We start from the raw sequence: 22,248 nt of genomic DNA on the forward strand, positions 1-22,248 counted from the left end.
TCCAATCAAGCTTTTCTACGCCGCTGTCCGGATCTTGCGGGAAGAGCAGGAGATTGTGATCGAGACGGGGAGAGGAAAAAACAATTGACTTGAAGGGAAGGTCAATCATCTGATGAAAAATATCTATTGATCTCACCTGCTTCATACTCCCAATCTCCATATTACGCTTCCGGGGTTTTCATTTCTTCGCAGGTGTGCGATATTTAGGAATATATGAATGATATTTTACCTTGATGAGATTCTGGTCTTTAGCGTTAATTACAAGGACGCTTTGATAGTCACGCACACGCCGGCGTGTTCAGCTGAAGAGAAGCTGTTGTGGTGATTTAGACCATAGAGCAAGGACATGTTCAGACAAAGGCAGTGGGTAATATCCAGGGGCGGAGCAAGACCCCTCATTTTCATATCACTCTTTTACACACTTGTTTTTTTCTCGATGAAATTACAAGAGCTTAGTTAAACCATTTTAACTAATATTAAAGAGTTTCTTGAAAAAGAAAACCCCAAAACAAAAAACACATAAATAGTTAACTTTTTATTTTAATATTTTTGTATGGAAGTCGCCAGACAGACAGGGCCTACAGGCCACTTCAAGGTGTACGGTTACCCCCTTTACAGCCCATGCGGATGTACTGTAGGCTTGGGTATCATCCACTAGTAGCCTGGCTGGTAGAGCAAAAAGTACTACCTCCCCAACTTTAACAAAGCAATCATGGTTTAGTGTCTTGCCTAAGGACACAAGTGTCACGACCGGTACTCGAACCCACACTCAGCTGATGAAATACCAGAGTTGGAGTCCGGTGCTCTTAACCGCTATGCCATTACACGCAACAAATGAACTGAAATGTAATAGAGGCAGTAGGGTTGGCGTAGTGGCATGCAGGCCTGATACTTCACGAAGGCAACAAAGGCGATTGCCTCCATGCGCCCATGTCAGTTCCTTGGTGCCCTTGAAATGATGCAGTAGACATTTACAATTTCCTCATAGGGTGCCCTTTCCCAAGAAGAAAATGCCTTGGTGCCCTAGCCATTTCAAAATGAAGCATACAGGGCTTGTGTACTCACAATCTTTAGGACCAGGTTCGAATCATGCCAGGTGGATTGGGTTTTTAGTCTCTAACTGATTGCATAGACTTTTTATTGTTGAGAAAGATACAAATGGAGTTTGAATTACTGAATTAAATAGTGGAGGGTGGACTGATCTGATGTAAGAAAAGAAAAGGCCCGAAAAAAGGCCCGACTTGTTATTTTTGTTGTGCCTCATTGACTGAAATAGAAAAAAGTGAACTTTCATGCAGATTTTTTTTTCTTTCAAGGTAGAACTTAATAAGTTCTAGAAAGATAAGAAATAATAACTCCATCCTTGAATCAAATAAAAAATTTCTCCTTCCAAAATTCCCTAAACCGTACATGATCACTTCGAGAAAAACAAAACCAATAATCAAATAATTCCACAGATTCAATTCCACAAATTCAATAACTTCTGTTCTCGATGCACAAATATTGAATTAATATCCCTTTTCTGATCTTAAGCTGAGAAATACACAGACATTTACGGCAATGGAAAGTAGGTTAAATAAGCCACAGGCAGTTTGTGCTTTGACATGAAAAATGAACCGCTCCTGCAAAAAGTGCAGCGGAACAATTTGAAACGAAGCGTAAAATACTAAAGAAAATGAAACGAGTTACACTGATCAAGGTGCACTGTACTACACAAAAGGACAGTCCTATTCCATGAATGCTTCACAGACATCTCCAGGAGAATTCCACATGATTAAAGAAGCATTACAGAATTGGTTTATATTGCTAACAAAACAGTTGCTGGCAGTGTTAGCATTTTATGTAATCCACCACATACATAAACTGACAAAGTTTGAGATCGATCAGCCATCTGGGTCACAAGAAAAATAGTGCAAAACCGATTACACATTTTGCATGACATCAATTTTAAAAAAATGAACAAAATGCTCACTGAGCGATAAACTCCAAACAGGAAATTAGTTTTATTTATTTCTCATCAAATATGACATTTCAGACAGAAATATTTCAAGGGATGTTTTCTTCTATCATCATTACTAGACACCTCGTAAGTTTTATGTAAATCTGTGATCTTAGACGATTTTTGTTGCTGTACCAAACCTGTAATGTTCCTTTAACTCCTATTTATTTGAGCATTAAAGAATTCCCTAAAAACCTCTCCAATTACAAAGGCACTTTACAGACATTCCCGTATCCATCTTAATCAAACGCACAAACTAAATCTGACAAATTGGAGAAAAAATAGTTATATTTGGGTTTTACTCTTAAACACTGAAGGTTAGACGGTCCCAACAAAATATTCTTTGTCGCTGTTGAAATATTTACATCTACTTTAATAAGATACTTAGCCCTTGGGGGAAAAAAGCAGGTGAATTTGATTGAGTACAAGGGCTCCCCTACATGTACACGAGGCAAAGGTTTTAATAGACTTTTCAGGCTATTTTATAACAATTTTGCTTAGTTTTCTGAGGGCCGAAGTATGAAAAAATCTTCAGGAAAAATAATCGAAAGTACACAAATGAATGCCCCTTGCATGTAGGGTCTCTTTTGGGGCTCAAAGAATACTTGTTGTGGAAATAAAACTTGAAGTACGTACAAGTGGCCAAAATTAGCAGAGCTCTTGTCTAATTTTCACTCCCATTGGTTATTCTGTTTAATCCATTTAACTGAATTTAAAGTTTCCCCCTGAGGCTAAGTTAGCAAAGGGCACTATGTAATCAGCCACGCTTCCCCCGGAAATTTTTGTTCATGGACCGTTTGATTCCGATCTCTTGAATTACACATCCAAGTTGCAATGAGATATGCTGGTGAAGGAATCTGAAGTACTTGAGAAGATATGAAGATGCAAAAACACGCTAAGGAATTCAGTGAACCCGTTGATCTGACAATGTCAAGTGAGTAAACGGGAGGAACAAAATTCTTCTGAGCTGCCCCAACACTGGTGATAAAAATCAGCTCGGCCAAATTGCATGTTTAATGCATATCTGGCATAGCTTTAGAAGACTCTATTTACCCAAAGGATTTCCATATATTAGCGGAGACAAATTTGTTTTGCAGGTGAAAAGAGAAAAACCTTGGCTTAACCAGGCTTTTTCTGTCACTGCCACTCAGCTATGGAATAAATTTCCTGTTTCTGTTAGAAATTCAACTGGTCTCACACCTTTTTGAAAGGCCCAAAGACCCATGTATTTCCTGTCTGCCTCTTCCCTAACCCCCTTTTTCTGTTTTTCTCATCCTTCCTTTTTAAAAGGCGCTTTATAAAGGTCCTGTTTTATTAGTATCATTACTTTAAATGTCTCTTCTCCATCGCTTCACTCACAAATAATCACACAGCTGATGTAGTGCCACTTAAAAAAAAAAAACTATTTTGGTTCAAGACTGCATCGGGGGATGGATCAACATGCTGCGATGTAATTCACATTCTAAATACCGCATTTAATTTCCCTTAAAATATCAGTGTGTCGGATGTAATAAATTCTTGGTATTAATTTCATCTCTGATTTCATTTGCACTTACAATAAGTCACATTAACACAGATGTTCGTCACATAAAAGTTGATAGTTTACTTTTTATCACTAAAGGGGCATTGACAGACAGGAATCCACTCATGGTTTTCTATTAGCTGTACAAATATAAAAAATTAAAAAAAATCTCATTTTTCAAGGGGTGGTGGATTCTGAGCTACAATGATCACTGTTAAAAATTTAATTTGTCAGCCAACATTTGTATTAATACTAATGACTAACACAACACAACCACCCTTTGTTTAAATTCTGTTACTTAATTGCAACATGCAAACAATAAACACAAACTTGATTACATTCACCTGGTTAATAATAACCACTGATAAATCTTGACAATTTCTGTAGTAATGCACTTGTAAATTGTCATGTAAACTTCCCCCCTGAGCTGAATTCACAAATTGCTGCCGAAAGGTCTTGTGTACTCTCGCTTTATTTGATCAGGGGGGACGGCTATGAAAGTAAAAGGGAATGTTTGCATTGTCTGCTGGATGTCTGGCCAAACCTGTTTGTGTAAACCTCTAGCAGGAAGGAAACAACAGTAGATCAAAGGCTCATCTCAGGGACTCCCACTACGGGCAAGCATCAATACACCTGCTTCATATAACGTTGATAGTCAATTTAAAGTTTTATTTTGAGTTGCAAGGAGCTTCAGGTTTTGTTGTTCCTGGGCCTACCACATCAGATCATCATCTTACGTCGCTTAAGCCCAGCTCAACCTCCTGCGAATGTGAATACGAAGCAAATTTCGATGCCACAAATTGGCAACAAATAGTTTGCATTGGTTGATATAAATGTGCTTAACTCCTGCGAAGCATTCGCTGCGAAAAACAGACATGTTATGTGAAAATTCACTTCGCATTCCTATTTGCAGGAAGTATGAATCAGCAGGAGTCCCTGAAATCAAAGGTTATATATGTGTGCAATCTTTGGTGTGTGGTGTTTAATTCTACACCGGTAAAATGACTTTCCAGCGTGTGTATGTAGCTAGTCAGACCTAGAATTTGTCAGCAGGGTCACCATGTTCCATGCCTGATGTAGTTCTATTTGTTATCGTGTAACTTCTGAGAATCTGGAAATTGAGTTACTTGTGGAATTTTATGGTGTTTACAGACACATCATTTTCCACTTGGATGGGGGTGATCTACTCACCTCAAAAGCATTGGAATCAACCCAAATCAAACAAGCTTATTCAAGGGTATGGACTTCTTCCTGCAACTGCAGAGTCATCCCTGATTCTGCAGAAAAGTCTCTGAAAATTATCAAACTTGTTCATGTTCTGTTGAACAAATTTGAAAAACAGCTAGGGAAATAATGGCAGATGTTAGGAAGATGTGAATCGTGAGATATTTCTTAAGGATGAGATGAGATGATGGAGGTGATTGCTCTTACTGGGGCCGACAATCCAGAGAGTAAACATTGCCTTCTGTTGTTTTGAGGACAGACATCTGTTACGCTGGGGGGGTTTCTTTTATAAATAGAATGGGTCGTCATTATATCAGTAGTGGTACCTGTAGATGTTGTTATATGCAAGGACCAATTTATCAGATTTTCATTATAGTTTGTTGGGGCAGTCAAAGACCATATCTCTACTTCAAATTATTTATTTCAAGTGGGTGTCATGACCGAGCGGTTAAGAGCACCGGATTCAAGCTCTGGTGATTGATCAGCAGAGTGTGGGTTCGAATCCCGGTTCGAATGACACTTGCTACGTAAAGTAGTGCTTTCTGCTCTATCGGCCAGGCTTCGGATTGATGATACCCAAGCCTACATTCGTATGGACTTTAAAAGGGTAACCCTGTCTCAGCCCTAGGAGTAGGTGGCAAGGGCCTCTGGAAAAAATAATTGTAGCCCACACCTTGAAGTGGCCTTCCGGCCTTGTGTGTCTAGTGACTTGCATAAAAAAAATATAATAATAAAAAAAATTAAAAAAATAAAAAATAAAAAATCAACCGTAAGTTGAGGTAAACTGACTGGGTTAATTTGTTATGATATTATTTCCCCAAACTGATTGGAACGGGATTTGGACCTGCGCTTTCTGGATTATGTGCCAGTGTTCTACCAACTGAGCTATCGAGCCATATTGTTGGCTGTCTCCCTATTTAATCAATATCTTTTGTTGGGGTGCCAGTCAAAAACCATACAACCTGTAGCTGCCATATAGCCAGGGATCACCCAAGTTTACGATACAACCTGGGAAGCAGCAGCAGAGCGATACAACCTGGCAAGCGGCAGCAGAGGGATTATTTCAAATATCAAGTAGGCTTTTTTAATATATAATCCACAAGGGAAACAAATTATTTTTAATCATTGTCTACATCATGGTTTGAAGTTATAGCATTTTGATAATTTAAAAAACGGTTTAACAAGGTTCTATTTAAAAAGCAATGCCCAATTTTTTTCAGGAATATAAAATTAACTGCAAAGAGTTGTATCAATATTTGAATTCATAAAAAAAGAATATGCACATCAACCTTTTAGAGACCAAAGGCCTACATGTTGCGGCCCTAAACGGATTGACTCAAAATAACCACAGCAGCCTTAAAAACGCCTGCAAGATGTGGCCTACATCCACTCAACAAAAATGATGAAAGTGAAGGTTATGACCAGAATTTACATTTTCCATTCCAGTCTTGAATCTTAAATCTTTGTACTCTCAAAAGCGTTTCTGCTTTCCTGGAGAGGGTGGGTTGCAAATCCCATTTGTGGCGTGTGTTTGTGCTGTCAAGATTAGGCTTATTAGATGATGATATTGGCAATTTGTCCTGCTGAGAGATATTGTGATCCCTCGATCCCTCGATCCCTCGTCTGACAGTGCCTCTCTCTGGAACCCTTGTTAACATAGTATCTGTACTTCTGATACAAAACAACATTTATGATTTATTGTGTGTGTGTTTTTCCTGACAATTGTACAAGAAAAAAATCATGTTTAAAAAATCAATCGTAAAACAATGTGTGGATGTTAGGTGGTGATTATACAGAAATGAGTGGTCGTTAAAAGGTTCATAAAACTCATTAGATGCAATCGTTAGTTTCTCAATTGGTGATTTCACAGAAAAGTCTTAATCCCAGATCTTATTTATTTATTTGTTTGTAAATGAATCGTCAGTTTAATTTGTATTTTTAAAAGTTGTTAAGTGGTTTTTCTGAGCATAAATAAACCAAAGTGAGCATGGCCACTGTTGATTCAAAGCAACATTTTATAGTCACACTTTCCAGAGAATTTGTTTATAGTCTCAATAATTGCCAACCAGCAGAATTTATGTCTGAATTTAATGAGGTGGAATCTTTGTTTGAGTGACCTAATAGCAAGCCATCTTTTTCAATTTGTTATTTTGCTGACGTGTTTATTTGATATTTTGAGCTATTTTCATCTTTACATTTGTTATCTATGTCAAATGTCTGTGACCTCCCCCAACCCTGAACCCAATTTGTTATTCAAAATTACCTATATATAATGTTGCATTTTTTAAATGGTTATAAATGTAGTACTACTGCAGGGTCACCCTGTACCACGCCTGCTATAGTTCTACATGTATTTGTCATCATATAACTTCTGAGAATCTGGAAATCATCTTACTGTGGAATTTTATGGTGTGTTTACAGACACGTCATTACTTGTATATGGGGTGAAATTGGTACCTTTGAGATTCAAAATTACCTTTGTAACGTTCTATTTTATTAATAGTCATGAATGTAGTATTTCTGTTCGTATACACTCCACATTTTTGGAACTGAATGCGTGTATGTGAGCATGGGTAATAATTATGACAATTTATATAGCATCTATGAAACATGCTCCTGGGCAATTGAGAAAAAAAAAATCCATATAAAACCTTAGAGAAAATACAGATAATTATAGGCATTATTGGAACGCTAACAAATCAAATAAGTAAGAACATTTTGGGATCAACACTAATAAATAAAAAAACTGGCATTGCTATAATAAAAAAAGAAGGTAATTTTACACATTTAAACCTAGGACCAATAACAGAAGAAGATAATAAGCCTTTTTGAGAAATATGGCGGACACAATGATACACCACTATAAGGTTTGGGTAAATTTGTCTGTATGAATCCAAACCAAACAGTACACACCTATCACGTCCGCCACACCTCAAAAAGGCTTATAGATGAGGGACCGGTTGGATGAAGGTGAAACCATGTCATCACCAGGGGGAAAAACAAATAAGTTGTTATTACCATATTCTGCCTGACCAGTTTATCTTGTTATTTTTAACACACAAACAACAACCTGCACCTGAAGCGAGAGCTTTGACGTCATAGTGTTTTCTGTGGATGACTAATAAAGTTCAAATGGGGCTGATTGTTCATTCATGCGAATCTCTTATTTTAATGTCTGCAACTTCTGTTCTGAATAACAAATGTTCCCTTACTTTAAAAGAGAAATTAACCTTATTTGGGGAGGTCCTCTGTTGAATTTTCAATTTCAACTTTGAATTTAGGAAAAATCTGTTAATGTTTTCTTGCTGAAAATAGCAGGCAAGATTCTCAGAAATCATTAAATCACACCTTTTATGGTTTCTCAAAATATCTATGTTATTCCCTGAATGATCAACTTTAATGTAGTAATTAAATATTAATAACATGATTACATCTCATATTTGTTGACACCCTCACACCCTCTCACATTTCCGTCTGAAGATTTTCCGTCATGTCTTCTTTTGTTTTGTTTCACACTATCTTCAGATGCACTGAGGGAGCAATGTCCGAAGACTTATTTCGTCTGTGATAACTTGGCTTGTGTGGGTCCTGATAAGGTGTGTGATCTCCACCTAGACTGTCTACTAGGGGAGGAGGAGACAAGTCAGCAGTGTGGTAGGTTCTTAGTTCCACACCGTTGCACTTTTTACCAGAAGCCAATTTCAAGACCGATTAGGGGCTTCAAATTAGATGTACGCACTTTTGGGATAAAACAAAAATTCACATTGATTTCTGTCCTGAACCAAGGATGGCTTTCATTGGAGAAAAAATACCACAGAATTCTGAGCTAATATTCTATTGGATGAATACGCAGACCTGGACCCAACTTCATAGAGCTGCTTAAAGGGAAGGTACACGTTTGGTAATTACTCAAAACAAATATTAACTTAAAAACTGACCTGGTAACGAGCATTGAAGAGCTGTTGATAGTATAAAACATTGTGGGAAACGACTCCCTCTGAAGTAACATAGTTTTTGAGAAAGAGGAAATTTCTATCTAAAATAATAAAATACTTCTAGCTAGAAGTCTTTTATTCCTATCTGAAAGCACACAAATTCGTCCAACAAGGGTGTTTTTTCTTTCATAATTTTCATGCAACTTCGCCCAATTCGAACCCCAAATTTTCACATTCGGACACATGGGACACACTAAGTGAGAACACTGGTCTTTGACAATTACCAAACGTGTACAGTGCCTTTACAACAGACAACATAAACAGACAACATTGCTTAAAAATGTTCTGCTAAGTACAAGTAAGAACTAAGTACAATGTTAAGTACCACTTACATTGTGCAAATGCAAAATGGTATTTTGGCTGTTAATTTTATTCTTGTAAGCTTGATTTTGTAGCTCTATAAAATTGAGTCCTGCACACTAAGCAGGGCCATGATATTGGCTACTGGTTTCATCAGGCTTCCAGGGTGCAGTGGCTTTTTGCTCTTGATACAACTTTAGGCTTTTTAGAAATTTAAAACTACCTCAATAAATTAACTTTTTAAAGAGTTTTTATTTGACATTTTCTGGTTTTGTTGGTATTCAGGAATCATTCCGTTTGGTGGAGCATGTTCATTTGAAGATGGCTGGTGTGCCTGGCAGAATGTTCAACAACAGGATGACTTTGACTGGACGAGAAATAATGGAAGCACACCGACCAGTAAAACAGGCCCAAGTATAGACCATACACTCGGAAATGATAGAGGTAATTAGGACAAGATTTTGGACAATGGAGAGCTGTGTAAACATTGTGAGAAACGGCTCTCTCTGAAGTAACATAGTTTTTGAGAAAGAGGTAATTGCTCTCTCAAATATTGAAAGACTTCAGGCCTGAAGCCTTTTATTAGCCATCTAAATGCACACACATTGTGCGACAAGGGTGATTTTTCTTTCTTTATTCTCATGCAACTTTGATTTTTTTTTTTTTTTAGGTCACTATGTCTACACTGAAGTTTCTGGTGCAGATCCAGGTCATACAGCTTTTCTCAGAAGTGTCTGGTTTCAGCCTCCACCTGCAGAGACATATGACAGAACCTCCCAGCACTATGAAACTTGTAAAGTATGACATTCTGAAGCCAACCTAACGAGCGCTCTGATTACTTTTATGTGTTTTGACAACTATTTCAATGGTTTTGGGTACTTTTTGTATCACACAAAACGCAAACATCTACAGATTTACAGATTTATGTTAAACTTAAATGGTTTAAAGGTAATGATAGCAGAAAGCTTTCCTTGAAATCTTACTTGCTAGGGTGCTGTATCTTTTGAGAAATTTAGCTATAAAAATCAAAGACCTTTAGAAGCATTAAGAAGTATCAAATTCAGTTATTTGAGGTCTTAAGAAATGGATGCACAGTTGAGAAAAGAGAAAAGAGCCAAATTACGCTGCGTGTAAAACCGTCGCATAAAATGTGAGAGGGTATAGCTGTTTCTCCCCTATTTTATTCACTTATTCTTGGTCTTACATTTGGTTTACGTAGCATTTAAAGGGTCATACCAAGCCTTGAAAGTGACTTTGTAAAGTGTGCATATACCCTGTGACTGCCGAAAATTACACAACTGACATTTTCATCATGATGACGTCAGGGCTCAATTTCATAAAGCTGTTTAGAAGAATACTGCCTGACAATAATCTTTGCTAAGCAAAAGTTGAGTGGAGCACTAGTCACAACAATATAAACTTAATGTAGTTTTGGCTGTAAGTCCGCTGCTGTTAAGCAATACTTTTCTTTTACTTATTAAGTTTTTGTGCTTTCAGGCTTTATGAAATTGATCCGAGGTGAATTGGGTCAAAAGCCAACTATGCTGTCTGATAGTTAAATCTTGTTCTTCTTCCAGGTGCGTTTTTCATATCATATGTATGGATCGGGAACAGGACAACTGAAATTGTACGCTATTCAGAATGGATCAAGTCACACTGGTATCAGTCAGTTGTTTAGTCAGTCTGGTGACCAAGGTGACATGTGGATGACGGACGTTGCTAGTCTGTCTGCCATCACTGAGAGGTAAGAATAAACCATGAGGCTGTTGTAGGTGCTGATCTTTAATAGTAATAATAATAAATATCATAAAGACCTGTAATGCGCACATCCATCCATAATGGGTGTCGTGGCCAAGCTGATAAGAGCACCGAATTCAAGCTCTGGTGTTTGTGCTCGGCAGAGAGTGGGTTTGAATCCCAGTCGTGACACTTGTGTCTCTGAGCAAGACACTTAACTACGTGCCTCTCTCAACCCAGGGGTAAATGGGTACCTGTGAGGGCAGAGATGGTTCTTGTGATTGATTTAGCTTAGTGTGCTACATACTTGGAAGCACAGGCTGTATACTCCCCAGGGAGCTGAGATGGTTTAAGGATTTAATTAATTGGCCCAATGACCAGGCGTAATAATGTTGGAAGCGCTTTGAGATGCCCATCAGGTGTGAAAAGCGCTATATAAAAACTGATTCTTACTATTTTTCTTACCCTGGTGATTGTTTAGTAAACAAATCGAAAGAAAACAGACACAACAAAATTAGTCCTTGAAAACTTGTGAAATAAAACAAGTTTTGAGACGTTTTCTTTGTGCCGGCAACTGCCAAGTCAGGCTAGTACTGTTATAATTTTTTTTATTATAAAGATTTTCAATACTGTTGTACCCTCTAGTTACTATCTTCAGTTTGAAAGTACTCGAGGTTGGAGGTATACAGGCGACATAGCATTGGATGATATTTCACTCAGTCCACAGTGCTTTCAGCTCCTAGATCTGACCCTTGACACGACGACCCCTGACCCTGCAACAACGATCACGATGACTGAACCACTGTCATCCCAGTCGATTGAACCAGGTGGGTTTTATGGCTGCATGATAGAGGGGTTAGAGGGCTTTGTGGATGTCATGTCCGAGTGGATAGAAGCACTGGACTCGGTCGAGGTCTGGTGTTTCTGTTTAGCAGAATGTAGGTTCGAGTCCCAGTCATGACATAATTACTATAATTGCTTCTCTCCACCAAGGGGTAAATTTTTACCTGTGATGGCAGAGATGGTTCTTGTGATTGATTTAGCTGAGTAGCGTATATTTGTTGCACAGGCTGTATACTCCCCAGGGAGCTGAGATGGTTTAAGGAATGAATTAAGGCCCTGTGACCAGGGGTAATAATGTTGGAAGTGTTTCCCCACGTGCATTAAAGGTAGGGTCATAAAATGGTAAGTATGACAAAAATAATAATAATTATTTCTCATTGCAGTGAGCAATTTGCCAACACCGGTCTCCAGCAATCAAACAGTGTTTCATTTCAGCACATGTGGTGCCTTGGAGGATCAGGGACCTACACAGTCACAGTGTGATGTCGCTTACAGCTTTGAAAATATCTCAGTCAGGGTTGAAGAAGGAATTCAGAAATGGATTGTTCCTTCCAATAAAACTTACAGGTATGCAACATCCCTTTGCTCCCTAATTCTTTAGGACTTAAAAAACCTCTCTTTTAACTCCTGGGCTCGATTTCATAGAGCTGCTTAAGCAGAAAATATTGCTTAACTAATGTCTGCTAAGCAACAATAAGCAGGATACCAGTCACATTTTGTATATGTGAAATATTATTTGAGATGGTAACCTTTTTCTGGTAAGCATTATTTTATTGTGCTTAGCTAGTTTTTGTGCTTAAAGCAGCTCTATGAAATTGGGTCATGTAACCATACTCTTACTATACTTCCATCCCCTGTTCTGGTCCCAAACCACAAATCCTCATCTCCGCACAGCCATTTTAACTCCTTGCTCCTCTCACTTGAGTTACAAAGGACTGTATCTAACCTACTGCCTCCAATTCCCATGTTCCTCCAGGCCTGAAACTTCATGGAGGCAATGCCTCCATGCCCCCTGGTCATTGCCTTGGTGCCCTTGAAATGCTCCAGTAGAAGTTTACCATTGGGGTCCATTGTAGACTTACCATTTTATTTCTCACTGTTTTTTTAATTTTGTTTTTCTTGTTAGCCTGAAACTTGAAGGAGCAGGTGGAGGGACTGGTGTTGAGAATACAAGCCCCTCGCATGGTGCCGAGATTGAGGCTAGTTTCAATCTATCGGCAGGAGATCAACTCTTCATCTTAGTGGGACAGAAAGGAGAGGATGCATGCGACGATGCTGGATCGGTAAGCATAGAAGACTTACATGTAAGCCGTCTTCCCTTTGGACTTTTGGGGTTTAAAGTTTTGGACTTTTCTGTAGAAGAACCAAATTAAATCCAATGGGGATGCATGTCAACTTACCGTGATCGTAATGTAAAACTAACGGGCCAAAAAGGTGGCAGAAGACTTCTGTGCAGCAACGGTAATTTAACAGGGCCGCTAAAAAGTCCAATGGGAACAGCTCCACGCTGTACTCTCAAACAACAATTGGACAATAGCTGCTCTCGGTCAGAAAAAATGTGTGCGTGACCTCAGCTTTCCAGCAGCGTTGCACGTTTTGCAAGGGGGGTCTTTATTGTAAGTCTCAGATATCTCAATGTCAATTTATATCAAAGTATTCTTAATTATATTTGATCCTTTTTCGAAATGAAGAGTTTATAACTATTATTTTACAGCCCCAATTTGGACCCAGTGCTGTGTGTGGCAATGATTTGACCGATGCTACGAGACAACAGTTTGGTGTGGGCGGATACATGGCTGGAGGAGGCGGTGGGGGTGGAGGGGGTACATTTGTTGCTAAGGTGAGTTAATTAGGGAATAACAGTGCGAGGACCTGGTCTTCACTGTGTGGTAATGACCAGGTTGGTGGCTGGCCGCTGTTAACAAACCAAGATGTACAAAATGTATGCTAGTTTATTTACTAATTCCAGAGTTGGTCTATATATCACATGTTAATACATCCCCACGTGATTGGTTTTTGAATGTGAAAAATGTTAAAATGTGAACTAATGTTGCAAAGTCTGGCAGTCCTTATGCTCCAAGAATGTTCAGGATATAACAAAAAGAGGAAATGTTACAGTGTATGTTTTAGGATACTATCCAAATTTAATGGCAACTTAAGAACTAATTGATGGGTTGATTTCTATTTTAAACAATAATTTTAGATCATATTTAGCTTTAACCAATGCCAAGTAGCATGAGGCTGGGTTAGCTGTCCCAAAAATATAAGGGTTTTATTATTTTACACTTTAGCTAAGGATTAGGTTTTCAGTCCTACCTGACTGCGTGGGCTTTCCCCATTTGGAGTTTTCCTCCCACATATGTTAAAGATAATAATTATTTTATCATCATCTTCTCTACAATGGTCTACTGGTTACAGCACTAGTCCCTCTGGATGGTTCATTGGTTTCATTTCCAGAAAGATATGATGATGATGATAAAATCTGCCATGTAAGATCGAGACTAAAGACAAATTTTGAAATGTCATTTTATTTGAGGGGTTATCTTTCTTTTAAAGTCAAGTCCTTGTTATTAATCTTTAAAGACAGTGGGCACTATTGGTAATTCACAAAGACCAGTCTTCTCACTTGCTGTATCTCAACATATTCATAAAATAACAAACCTGTGAAATTTGAGCTCAATTGGTCATCGAAGAGGCGGGAAAATGATGAAAGAAAAAACACCCTTGTTTTTGTACTTTCAGACAGGAATAAAAGACTTCTAGCTAGAATTCTTTTAATATTTAAGTGAGAAATCACCTCTTTCTCAAAAACTACGGTACTTCAGAGGGAGCCGTTTCTCACAATGTTTTATACTATCAACAGCTCTCCAATGCTGGTTACCAAGCCAGTTTTTGAGTTAATATTTGTTTAATTACCAAACGTGTACCTTCCCTTTAACAAAGATTCTACTAGAGTTGAAACATCAGGACATTACTTAAAGTGTATCATAAAGATAATCTTGAGCATTCTTAAGAAATGATGTAACTAATTTGACACCCTGATGTGTGATTGTAGTTGGATGTCTCATCTGGTGATTACATACCACTGCTGATTGCTGGGGGTGGAGGTGGATTGTCCTTCAGTCCTTCCCAGACATTGGGTGATATTCACGGATCAATAGACGCCCCCGGCACGGGTCAACCAGGGATTCAAGGATCATCCATTGATGTATCGGGTAAGATTTTTGTAATAATTGATTTGCATTTTTTACATTATGAGAGGGTCACTGTAACCAGTAAAAAATTGTAAGACTTACAATTGTTTACTGGTTACAGCGACCCTCTCATGATGTGAACAGTGAATAGAAAATAAAAACTGAAACTAGTAAAACCCTGAAAAATTTGCCAGTCAATATGTGTATAATTTTGAGACATGAACATTTTGATTAATGAAACTCAACTGGTTTGCTCGCCTACACAGGTTCTGGAGGTGGCTGGAACGGTACCAGTCTTAACATGACCCAAGCCAGCGGTATGTCCTTCTTACAAGGAGGTATGGGTGGGTCAGGGTGTGCCTTGGCTCATCTAGATGCTGATTGGAGAATACAGGGAGGGTTTGGAGGAGGGGGCGGAGGATGTACTTCAGGGGGAGGTGGGGGCGGTTACACAGGTAAGTTCTTTAAAAATGTCAATATTATTTTTCTTTTCAAAGGGTTTGGGTACTTTTTGTAGGACACAAAACACAATGTCCACAGATTTGCATTTAACTTACATGGTTTAAACATAATACTTGGTAAAAGGCTTCCCTTAAAATAATTACTTGCTAAGGTGATATAATTTTTGAGAAATGAGTAAAACAATGTCACAAAAATAATTTTCGCCTCAGGAAACTAAAACTATTTTAGCATGTAAAACGTATTGACACAACTCTCCTGAAAACATTGCTCTGTGATTTTCACTTTTTCTAAAAATCATTGACATTTAATCAAGCTGAAACTTCTACAGGTAAATTATATTACATAAATCTTCATTCACAGTGAGTAGGGATTCATGCCATGGCCAAAAACTTGATCTACAAGTTGTGTCAAAACCCTTTAAGTGATTGAAGACATTACATTTCTGGTTGGCTTCCTTAATTAATCTGTTTTCATACTCTATTTATTGATCAGGAGGAAATGCTCCTCTTTTTAAGGACTTGACTGGAAGTGGGCAAGGAGGAACTTCTTATGTGCATCCTACAGGATTCAATGTACAAAGGAAATCAGGTAAAGACACAAGGAAACAGTAAAGTCTTTTTTTTATTATAATAGTAAATAATAATAACCGGATTTATAACGCGCCTTTTGCCAAAGGATACAAAGCGCCAGGTATTATAACTATTATTAGAAACACCAGAGTTTATATTCGGTGCTCTTAACCGCTCGGCCACGACACTTCCACAACACCGCTGGTAACACCAAGGCAACGTTCTAAACATACATGACTTATTTAAAAAACTCCTCAGCAGATAAAATGCTAGACATTGACAAAATAATAGGTATAAACCAGAAGCAATCATTGGGTTAATTTCTTAAGATAAACATGAGGAAATAGAATTAGCTGCTGCAAACTGCTAACCAACCAAAAGGACCATGGCATTAATGCTAAAAGCCTTCCAGAAAGACTCTGCTAGAGTGGAAACGTCAAAGCCTTCGAGAAAGGCTCTGCAGGGTTTTAAGCGTCAGGCCGTAAACTACTTTGTGTAAGATAAACATGTTGAACTTTTATATCTTGATCCTCTTCTACAAGGGAAGAACACTGGATCCGGGAGTGTTATCATCAGAGCCATCCTCTCCTGTCCAGCCAATGAGATCCTTACAGACGATGGGACTAGCTGTGTCTGTAAGTTCACTTCATGTGGAAATCTATTTTAAGTAGTGTTGGTTCTAAGAAGATCTAGTGGTTGATAAATCAACGTGTTGATCAGTATGCTCTGCTTTTTTCGTAAAGTTGTGATCAGTATGCTCTAATCATCTTCAGGAGAATGAAGAAACTTTTGTGTGACGTTCGTGTGACTGTCCCTGCCTGCTTCCTTTTAAGAGGCTGCCTCTTTTTTTTCTTTTCCCTTTTTTTTCTTCTTTTTTTTAACGAAAGTAATAGGATACATTTTAACAATCTCAGATGGAGAAAGATTCATTAAAAAAAATAGCCTAGCCGGTGGTCTTAAAAAATGTGTCAGGCGGCCATTTTTGAAAGAAAAAAAAGGGCCCTCCCTTTTTTCAGAAAGGCAGGACGCTAAACAGGTTTGGATTTTCATTGTCCTTAATGTAGAATCTGTTGTTTTTGTTGTTTTGCAGACCTTCCTGAGAATGGCCTTCCTGTAGCTGTGATAGTTGGTAGTATCCTACCTGTACTCATCATTCTCATCTGCATCATGGTGTTCATGGCAATCAGTGAGTACATTCATGTGTATGTCTGGTAATGAAACCAAGGATGCCTCATAAGTGAACTGTATTCTCTGAGGACACAAACAGTACACAGTGTTGACTTTGTTGGACGCTGAACCAAAGTTACAGCGTGCTGACAATGTTGTTTTATGTAACTGCACCTGATTGGTTGAAGAAGGGTGCCCCTGCCCATTTGCAACAAGGAACCCCAGAAAAGCTCTTGGAAAATATGTGCAAGGTCTCAAAAATACCAACTGGACAGGATTTGGCAAGCCCACCCAACATGACAAAACTAGCCAAAGGTGGCACCACAGCGTGACCCAACATCGTGAAAACTCTCTTTTCATGTTTTCGCTGTTTTCAAACATCAAATAATTTACAGTGGGAATATTCTACCAGACTATCTTTATACCTTGTCAGTCATTGGCAAATCCATGAACTATACTTATTTTTGTCTTGTGAATGCATTTAGTTAGGGTGTGCCACAGAGGAGTGTTATTAAAACATAGATCTTCAAATTATTGTCATTTAGTTGATTTTAAACATGCTCTGCAACTGTGTCCTGTTTTGCTGAAACTGTTTAGGAAGAAATAATGTTTTTTGAAATGATTCTCAAAGGTTACCAACGGAAGAAAAAAGAACTCGCAGGGACTGTTCGAGGAACGGACACTGTGGACTACCAGCTAAATCAGCTTAGACACAACGCTTCATCGGACTTTAACCCATGCTATCAGCTTGGTGACGGAGCAGTTACCATCAAAGATCTGATGGAATTACCAAGAGAGAATCTGAAACTCATTGGGTAAGACACGAGGCACCAAAGGAAAAGTTGAAACTTATGTTAATCTTGTTAGTGAAGGGTTGGGATCAAAGGTAACGACCCATTTCCATTGAAAGTTTGTTGCCAGCATTTTTAAGGTCACAACCCAAAAAAAAATTTGGTTGAATTGGCCCTTGGTTGATCACTGGCAAATGACCAAAACAGTTATTGTGTACAACCGCTGAAATGCAACCCAGTTCATCTGAGATGTAGGCTGGTACCAGACCATTGGAGACAATGAGAATGATGGTATTCAGGCGTAGCGATCAATGCTAATGTGCTGTATGTGTAATGTTTGTTCTTCTGCAGTGCTTTAGGTCAGGGTGCTTTTGGGGAGGTTTATCATGGTCTGTTCCAGCCACCTGATGAGAAAGAGCCGTATGAAGTAGCAGTCAAGGTAGGAACAATCATTATGAAGTCTTAAGCCTGGTTCATACTTCCCGCGAATGCGAAGCGAATATTGACATCAGATGGCTGTTTTTGCCGAGTATGTTTCGCAGAAGTTGAGCACATCTCTACTCTTCCGAATTACTCCTTGTAAATTTGTGTCGTCAAAATTCAAATGGTATTCGCGTTCCATTTGAAAATCTGAAAGTCATTGGGCAACTTTTGTAGGGCACCAAGGCCAAGACCAGAGGCAGCATAGGCCATGGCTTCCAATACCTGCATGTAATTCCAGGCCTGTGCCGTCTTACTGGTGTTTTCACAAACCTTACTGTCTTGAGTCTTCCCCCTCCTCCTTAACCCATTTGTCTTCCTCCAACAGACATTACCTGAGAGATGTACGAGCCAAGATGAGACGGACTTCCTGATGGAAGCCCTGATCATGGGTAACTTCAGACATCCCAATATTGTCTCGCTGAAGGGTGTATGTTTCACCCAGGCTCCTCGGTTCATTCTACTGGAGTACATGGCAGGGGGAGAGCTGAGACAGTTCCTCAGGGATTCACGACCAAGAAAGGTGACAAATTTATTTTTTGATAATATAAAATATTGTGAGAAACAGCTCCCTCTTAAGTAACGTAGTTTTTGAGAAAGAGGTAATAATTTCTCACACAAATAATAAAAGACTTCAGGCCTGAAGCCTTTTTAGGCATCTGAAAGCACACAAATTTGTGCAAGAAGGAAGGTTTTGCTGTCATTATTCTCTTGCAACTTTGATGACCAATTGAGTCCAAAGTTTTACAGATTTGTCATTGTATGCATATGGTGAGATAAACCAAGTGAGCATACTGGTCTTTTGACAATTACTAAAGGTATTCAGTGCTTTAGAAAAAAACTTAAAAACCTGTTGAAGAAAACTTTGAGGAAAAAACAAGGCTTTATTTATCTTTATTTTTTTCAAAAGAACTCATCTTTCTGATGCAATCTTATGCCAAGATTGGTTTTATTATTTACAAGTATATGACTTCTGTCACTTTGTGTCTAGAAGTGACCCATTTGAAAGGAACTGTATTTGAACAAATTTGTTGATTGGTATTTTCTTTTTCTGTCTGTCTGTGTCATCTTAAAGGGCCAGCCATCGGTACTGGATATGTCCGACTTGTTACTGATTGCCCATGATGTGAGCAGAGGATGTGAATACCTGGAATCACGTCATTTCATACACAGAGACATCGCTGCCAGGAATGTCTTACTGTCGAGCAGAGAGAGGGGCCGGTCAGCTAAGATCGGTGACTTTGGGATGGCTAGAGACATCTACAGGTAAAGAGCTCAAGCAGTAAGGGTCGCTGTGAGCAAGTTCGAGTGTGCACCATGGTTAACTTAAGGTTGATGGTTGACTAGGCTTCCAAACAAGTCGTTCGAGTGAATGCGTCACTGCCTATGTGTGTTGCTGATCAGCAGTTGACCAAATGTGCGCATTTGAACTTGCTTTGTCTTGAAAAGTTAGGCTTGTGTACGTATTTTCCAGCGATAACTTGGTAATAAATGTTATTCTGCAATCTAGGTTTTTCATGTAAAGTGAGAAGAAATAACATGTTAATAGACATTGTTTTCAAAGCTTTTAAAGAAACCATGATTTAGCAGGTAGAAGGTGTGTTGGTAAGGATCTTTCCAGTCATGTGGTAAATTGAAATTTAAAATGCTAGCAAAATATGAGTATATTTGAAATTTTTATCACTTTTTGATGATGGTGATTTTTTGCTTTTCAGAGCGGACTACTACAGAAAAGATGGTCTTGCATTACTGCCAGTCAAGTGGATGCCACCAGAAGCATTCCTAGATGGCATATTCACCTCCAAAACAGACGTTTGGTAAGACGGACATAAAAGACAATATGATTCACCTTCAACTTTTTTGGGGGTGGGCATTTTAATACCACTTACTACATGTCATGTGGCTGATTTCACAAGAGTTAAAATTGATCTTATGTGTAAATTAGTAAGCAAATTAAGATACTATGGTGGTATAGAAAACTCAACTTAAGATGAATCCTAGTGCTTTGTGAAATGGAGCGTTACCGCTATATTCTGGGCTTATGGTGTTCTGCAAAATACTTGATTCTTTGGGCAGTTAGCGCATAATTTTTAGTATAGTGCTAAGTTACACTGAGAAATCAATGCTTACAGGCGTCCTGTATTATTCTTCCTTGTTGTTGGTATGACCAGGTCGTTTGGTGTGTTGCTATGGGAGATCATGTCGCTTGGTTACATGCCGTATCCAGGGATGAGTAATCAAGAGGTTATACATTTTGTGACTGCAGGACGAAGGATGAATTCTCCAGCGCAATGCCCCAGACCAATGTAAGCTGATAATAATAAGAATAGCAATTCATTTTTGTTTTACCCATATACACCAATGTGTGGTAGCACTGTATACTCAGTATGAGCTCTGTTAAATAAATCAAAGGTGAATTACTCGGGTGGGATTTGAACCCATGACTCTGCAATTCTAAAGCAGTGTCTAACCAACTAGACCACCGAGATTGCTTGGTAGCTAGAAGCAGTTTGATTCCTAATTTCAGCAGCAGGTACCACAATGATTAAATAGATGGAAATTGACTGGTGTGTAATATAGGTAAAACCCAAATTAATATTCTGTATCCCTGATGCAAGTTTCCATCTTTTAAATCGTTGCGGTGTACCATCCAGTGTCTCTGGATGATTTTTTAGGATGTTTATTATTTTAGATAACCATTTTTTCATATCGGCATAACAACAGCCAAGAAGAAAGAAAAGTTCAGTGAACATTTATTTCATAACGTAATTTGTGTTAAAAATTTAAAGTTTTAAAAACACTTTAAGGCAGGGGACACTATTGGTAATTACTCAAAATAATTATTAGCATAAAACCTTTCTTGGTGACGAGTTATGGGGAGAGGTTGATAATATAAAACATTGTGAGAAACGGCTCCCTCTGTAGTGCCATAGTTTTCGAGAAAGAAGTAATTTTCCACGAATTTGATTTCGAGACCTCAGATTTAGAACTTGAGGTCTTGAAATCAACCATCTAAACGCACACAACTTCGCGTGACAATGGTGTTTTTTTCTTTCATTATTATCTCGCAACTTTGATGACCGATTGAGCTCAAATTTTCACAGATTAGTTATTTTATGCATATGTTGAGATACACCAACTGTGGAATTTAGTCTTTGACAATTACCAAAGTGTGCACTGCCTTTAAACAAGGGAATGTTTAAAATGGCTTTGTGACGGCCGATTATGAACTCTTTATAATTAACTGTTCCTGATTGAAATAGATATTTATGTTTATTCTGAGCAGACATGACCTGATGGCGTTGTGCTGGCAGCAGGACCCGGACAACAGACCACTCTTTGCTTCCATCATGCAGAACATTGCCTCCTCTCTGCAGGTCAGTAGAAATACTCCTCCAACCCACCCCCATTCCCTGCTCCTCTAACCCCGTAAAGGAACACGTTGCCTTGGATCGGACGAGTTGGTCTATAAAAAGCGTTTGTAACCGTTTTTTATAAAAAGCATATGGTTGGAAAGATGTTTTAAAAGTAGAATACAATGATCCACACAAATTTGCCTCGAAATTGCTTGGTTTTCCTTTAACTGTGCGAACTAACACGGTCGGCCATTTATGGGAGTCAAAAATTTGACTCCCATAAATGGCCAACAGTGTTAGTCGACGAGGTAAAAGGAAAACCGTGCAATTTCGAGGCATGTTTGTGTGGATCATTGTATTCTACTTTTACATCTTTCTACCCATGCATTTTATAACAACCAGTTACAAACGCTTTTCAAAGACCAACTCAATCGATCCAAGGCAACGTGTTCCTTTAACCATCCCCTACTCGCTCCCTGACAACAGACCACTCTTTGCTTCCATTATGCAGAGTATTGCCTCCTCTCTGCAGGTCAGTAGAAATACTCCTCCAACCTGCCCCCATTCCCTCCTCTCCATCTCCTACTCGCTAACTCACACCCAGTCACC

The 22,248-nt window shown here is 38.6% G+C and overlaps 2 protein-coding genes across 2 annotated transcripts in view; one reads left to right on the forward strand and one right to left on the reverse strand.

Annotated features, from left to right (window-relative positions):
* Positions 1-22,248, reverse strand: part of LOC139949118 (tRNA 2'-phosphotransferase 1-like) — a 120,365-nt gene that overhangs the window by 72,475 nt on the left and 25,642 nt on the right. The gene's annotated exons all lie outside the window — the stretch shown is intronic.
* The window catches only part of LOC139948768 (tyrosine-protein kinase receptor-like), a 74,060-nt gene that overhangs the window by 45,645 nt on the left and 6,167 nt on the right, over positions 1-22,248 (forward strand). The window contains exons 7-26 of the mRNA XM_071947126.1: positions 8,271-8,399; positions 9,326-9,484; positions 9,711-9,838; positions 10,618-10,784; positions 11,423-11,604; positions 12,004-12,187; positions 12,747-12,903; positions 13,335-13,460; positions 14,676-14,835; positions 15,081-15,269; positions 15,769-15,864; positions 16,388-16,480; positions 16,936-17,031; positions 17,644-17,827; positions 18,155-18,242; positions 18,612-18,806; positions 19,359-19,549; positions 19,999-20,100; positions 20,455-20,589; positions 21,570-21,660. Of these exons, the coding sequence (XP_071803227.1) occupies positions 8,271-8,399; positions 9,326-9,484; positions 9,711-9,838; positions 10,618-10,784; positions 11,423-11,604; positions 12,004-12,187; positions 12,747-12,903; positions 13,335-13,460; positions 14,676-14,835; positions 15,081-15,269; positions 15,769-15,864; positions 16,388-16,480; positions 16,936-17,031; positions 17,644-17,827; positions 18,155-18,242; positions 18,612-18,806; positions 19,359-19,549; positions 19,999-20,100; positions 20,455-20,589; positions 21,570-21,660 (2,852 nt within the window). The remainder of the gene's footprint in view (positions 1-8,270; positions 8,400-9,325; positions 9,485-9,710; positions 9,839-10,617; positions 10,785-11,422; positions 11,605-12,003; positions 12,188-12,746; positions 12,904-13,334; positions 13,461-14,675; positions 14,836-15,080; positions 15,270-15,768; positions 15,865-16,387; positions 16,481-16,935; positions 17,032-17,643; positions 17,828-18,154; positions 18,243-18,611; positions 18,807-19,358; positions 19,550-19,998; positions 20,101-20,454; positions 20,590-21,569; positions 21,661-22,248) is intronic.

Source organism: Asterias amurensis, chromosome 1, assembly GCF_032118995.1.
Source record: "Asterias amurensis chromosome 1, ASM3211899v1".
NCBI lineage: Eukaryota > Metazoa > Echinodermata > Asteroidea > Forcipulatida > Asteriidae > Asterias > Asterias amurensis.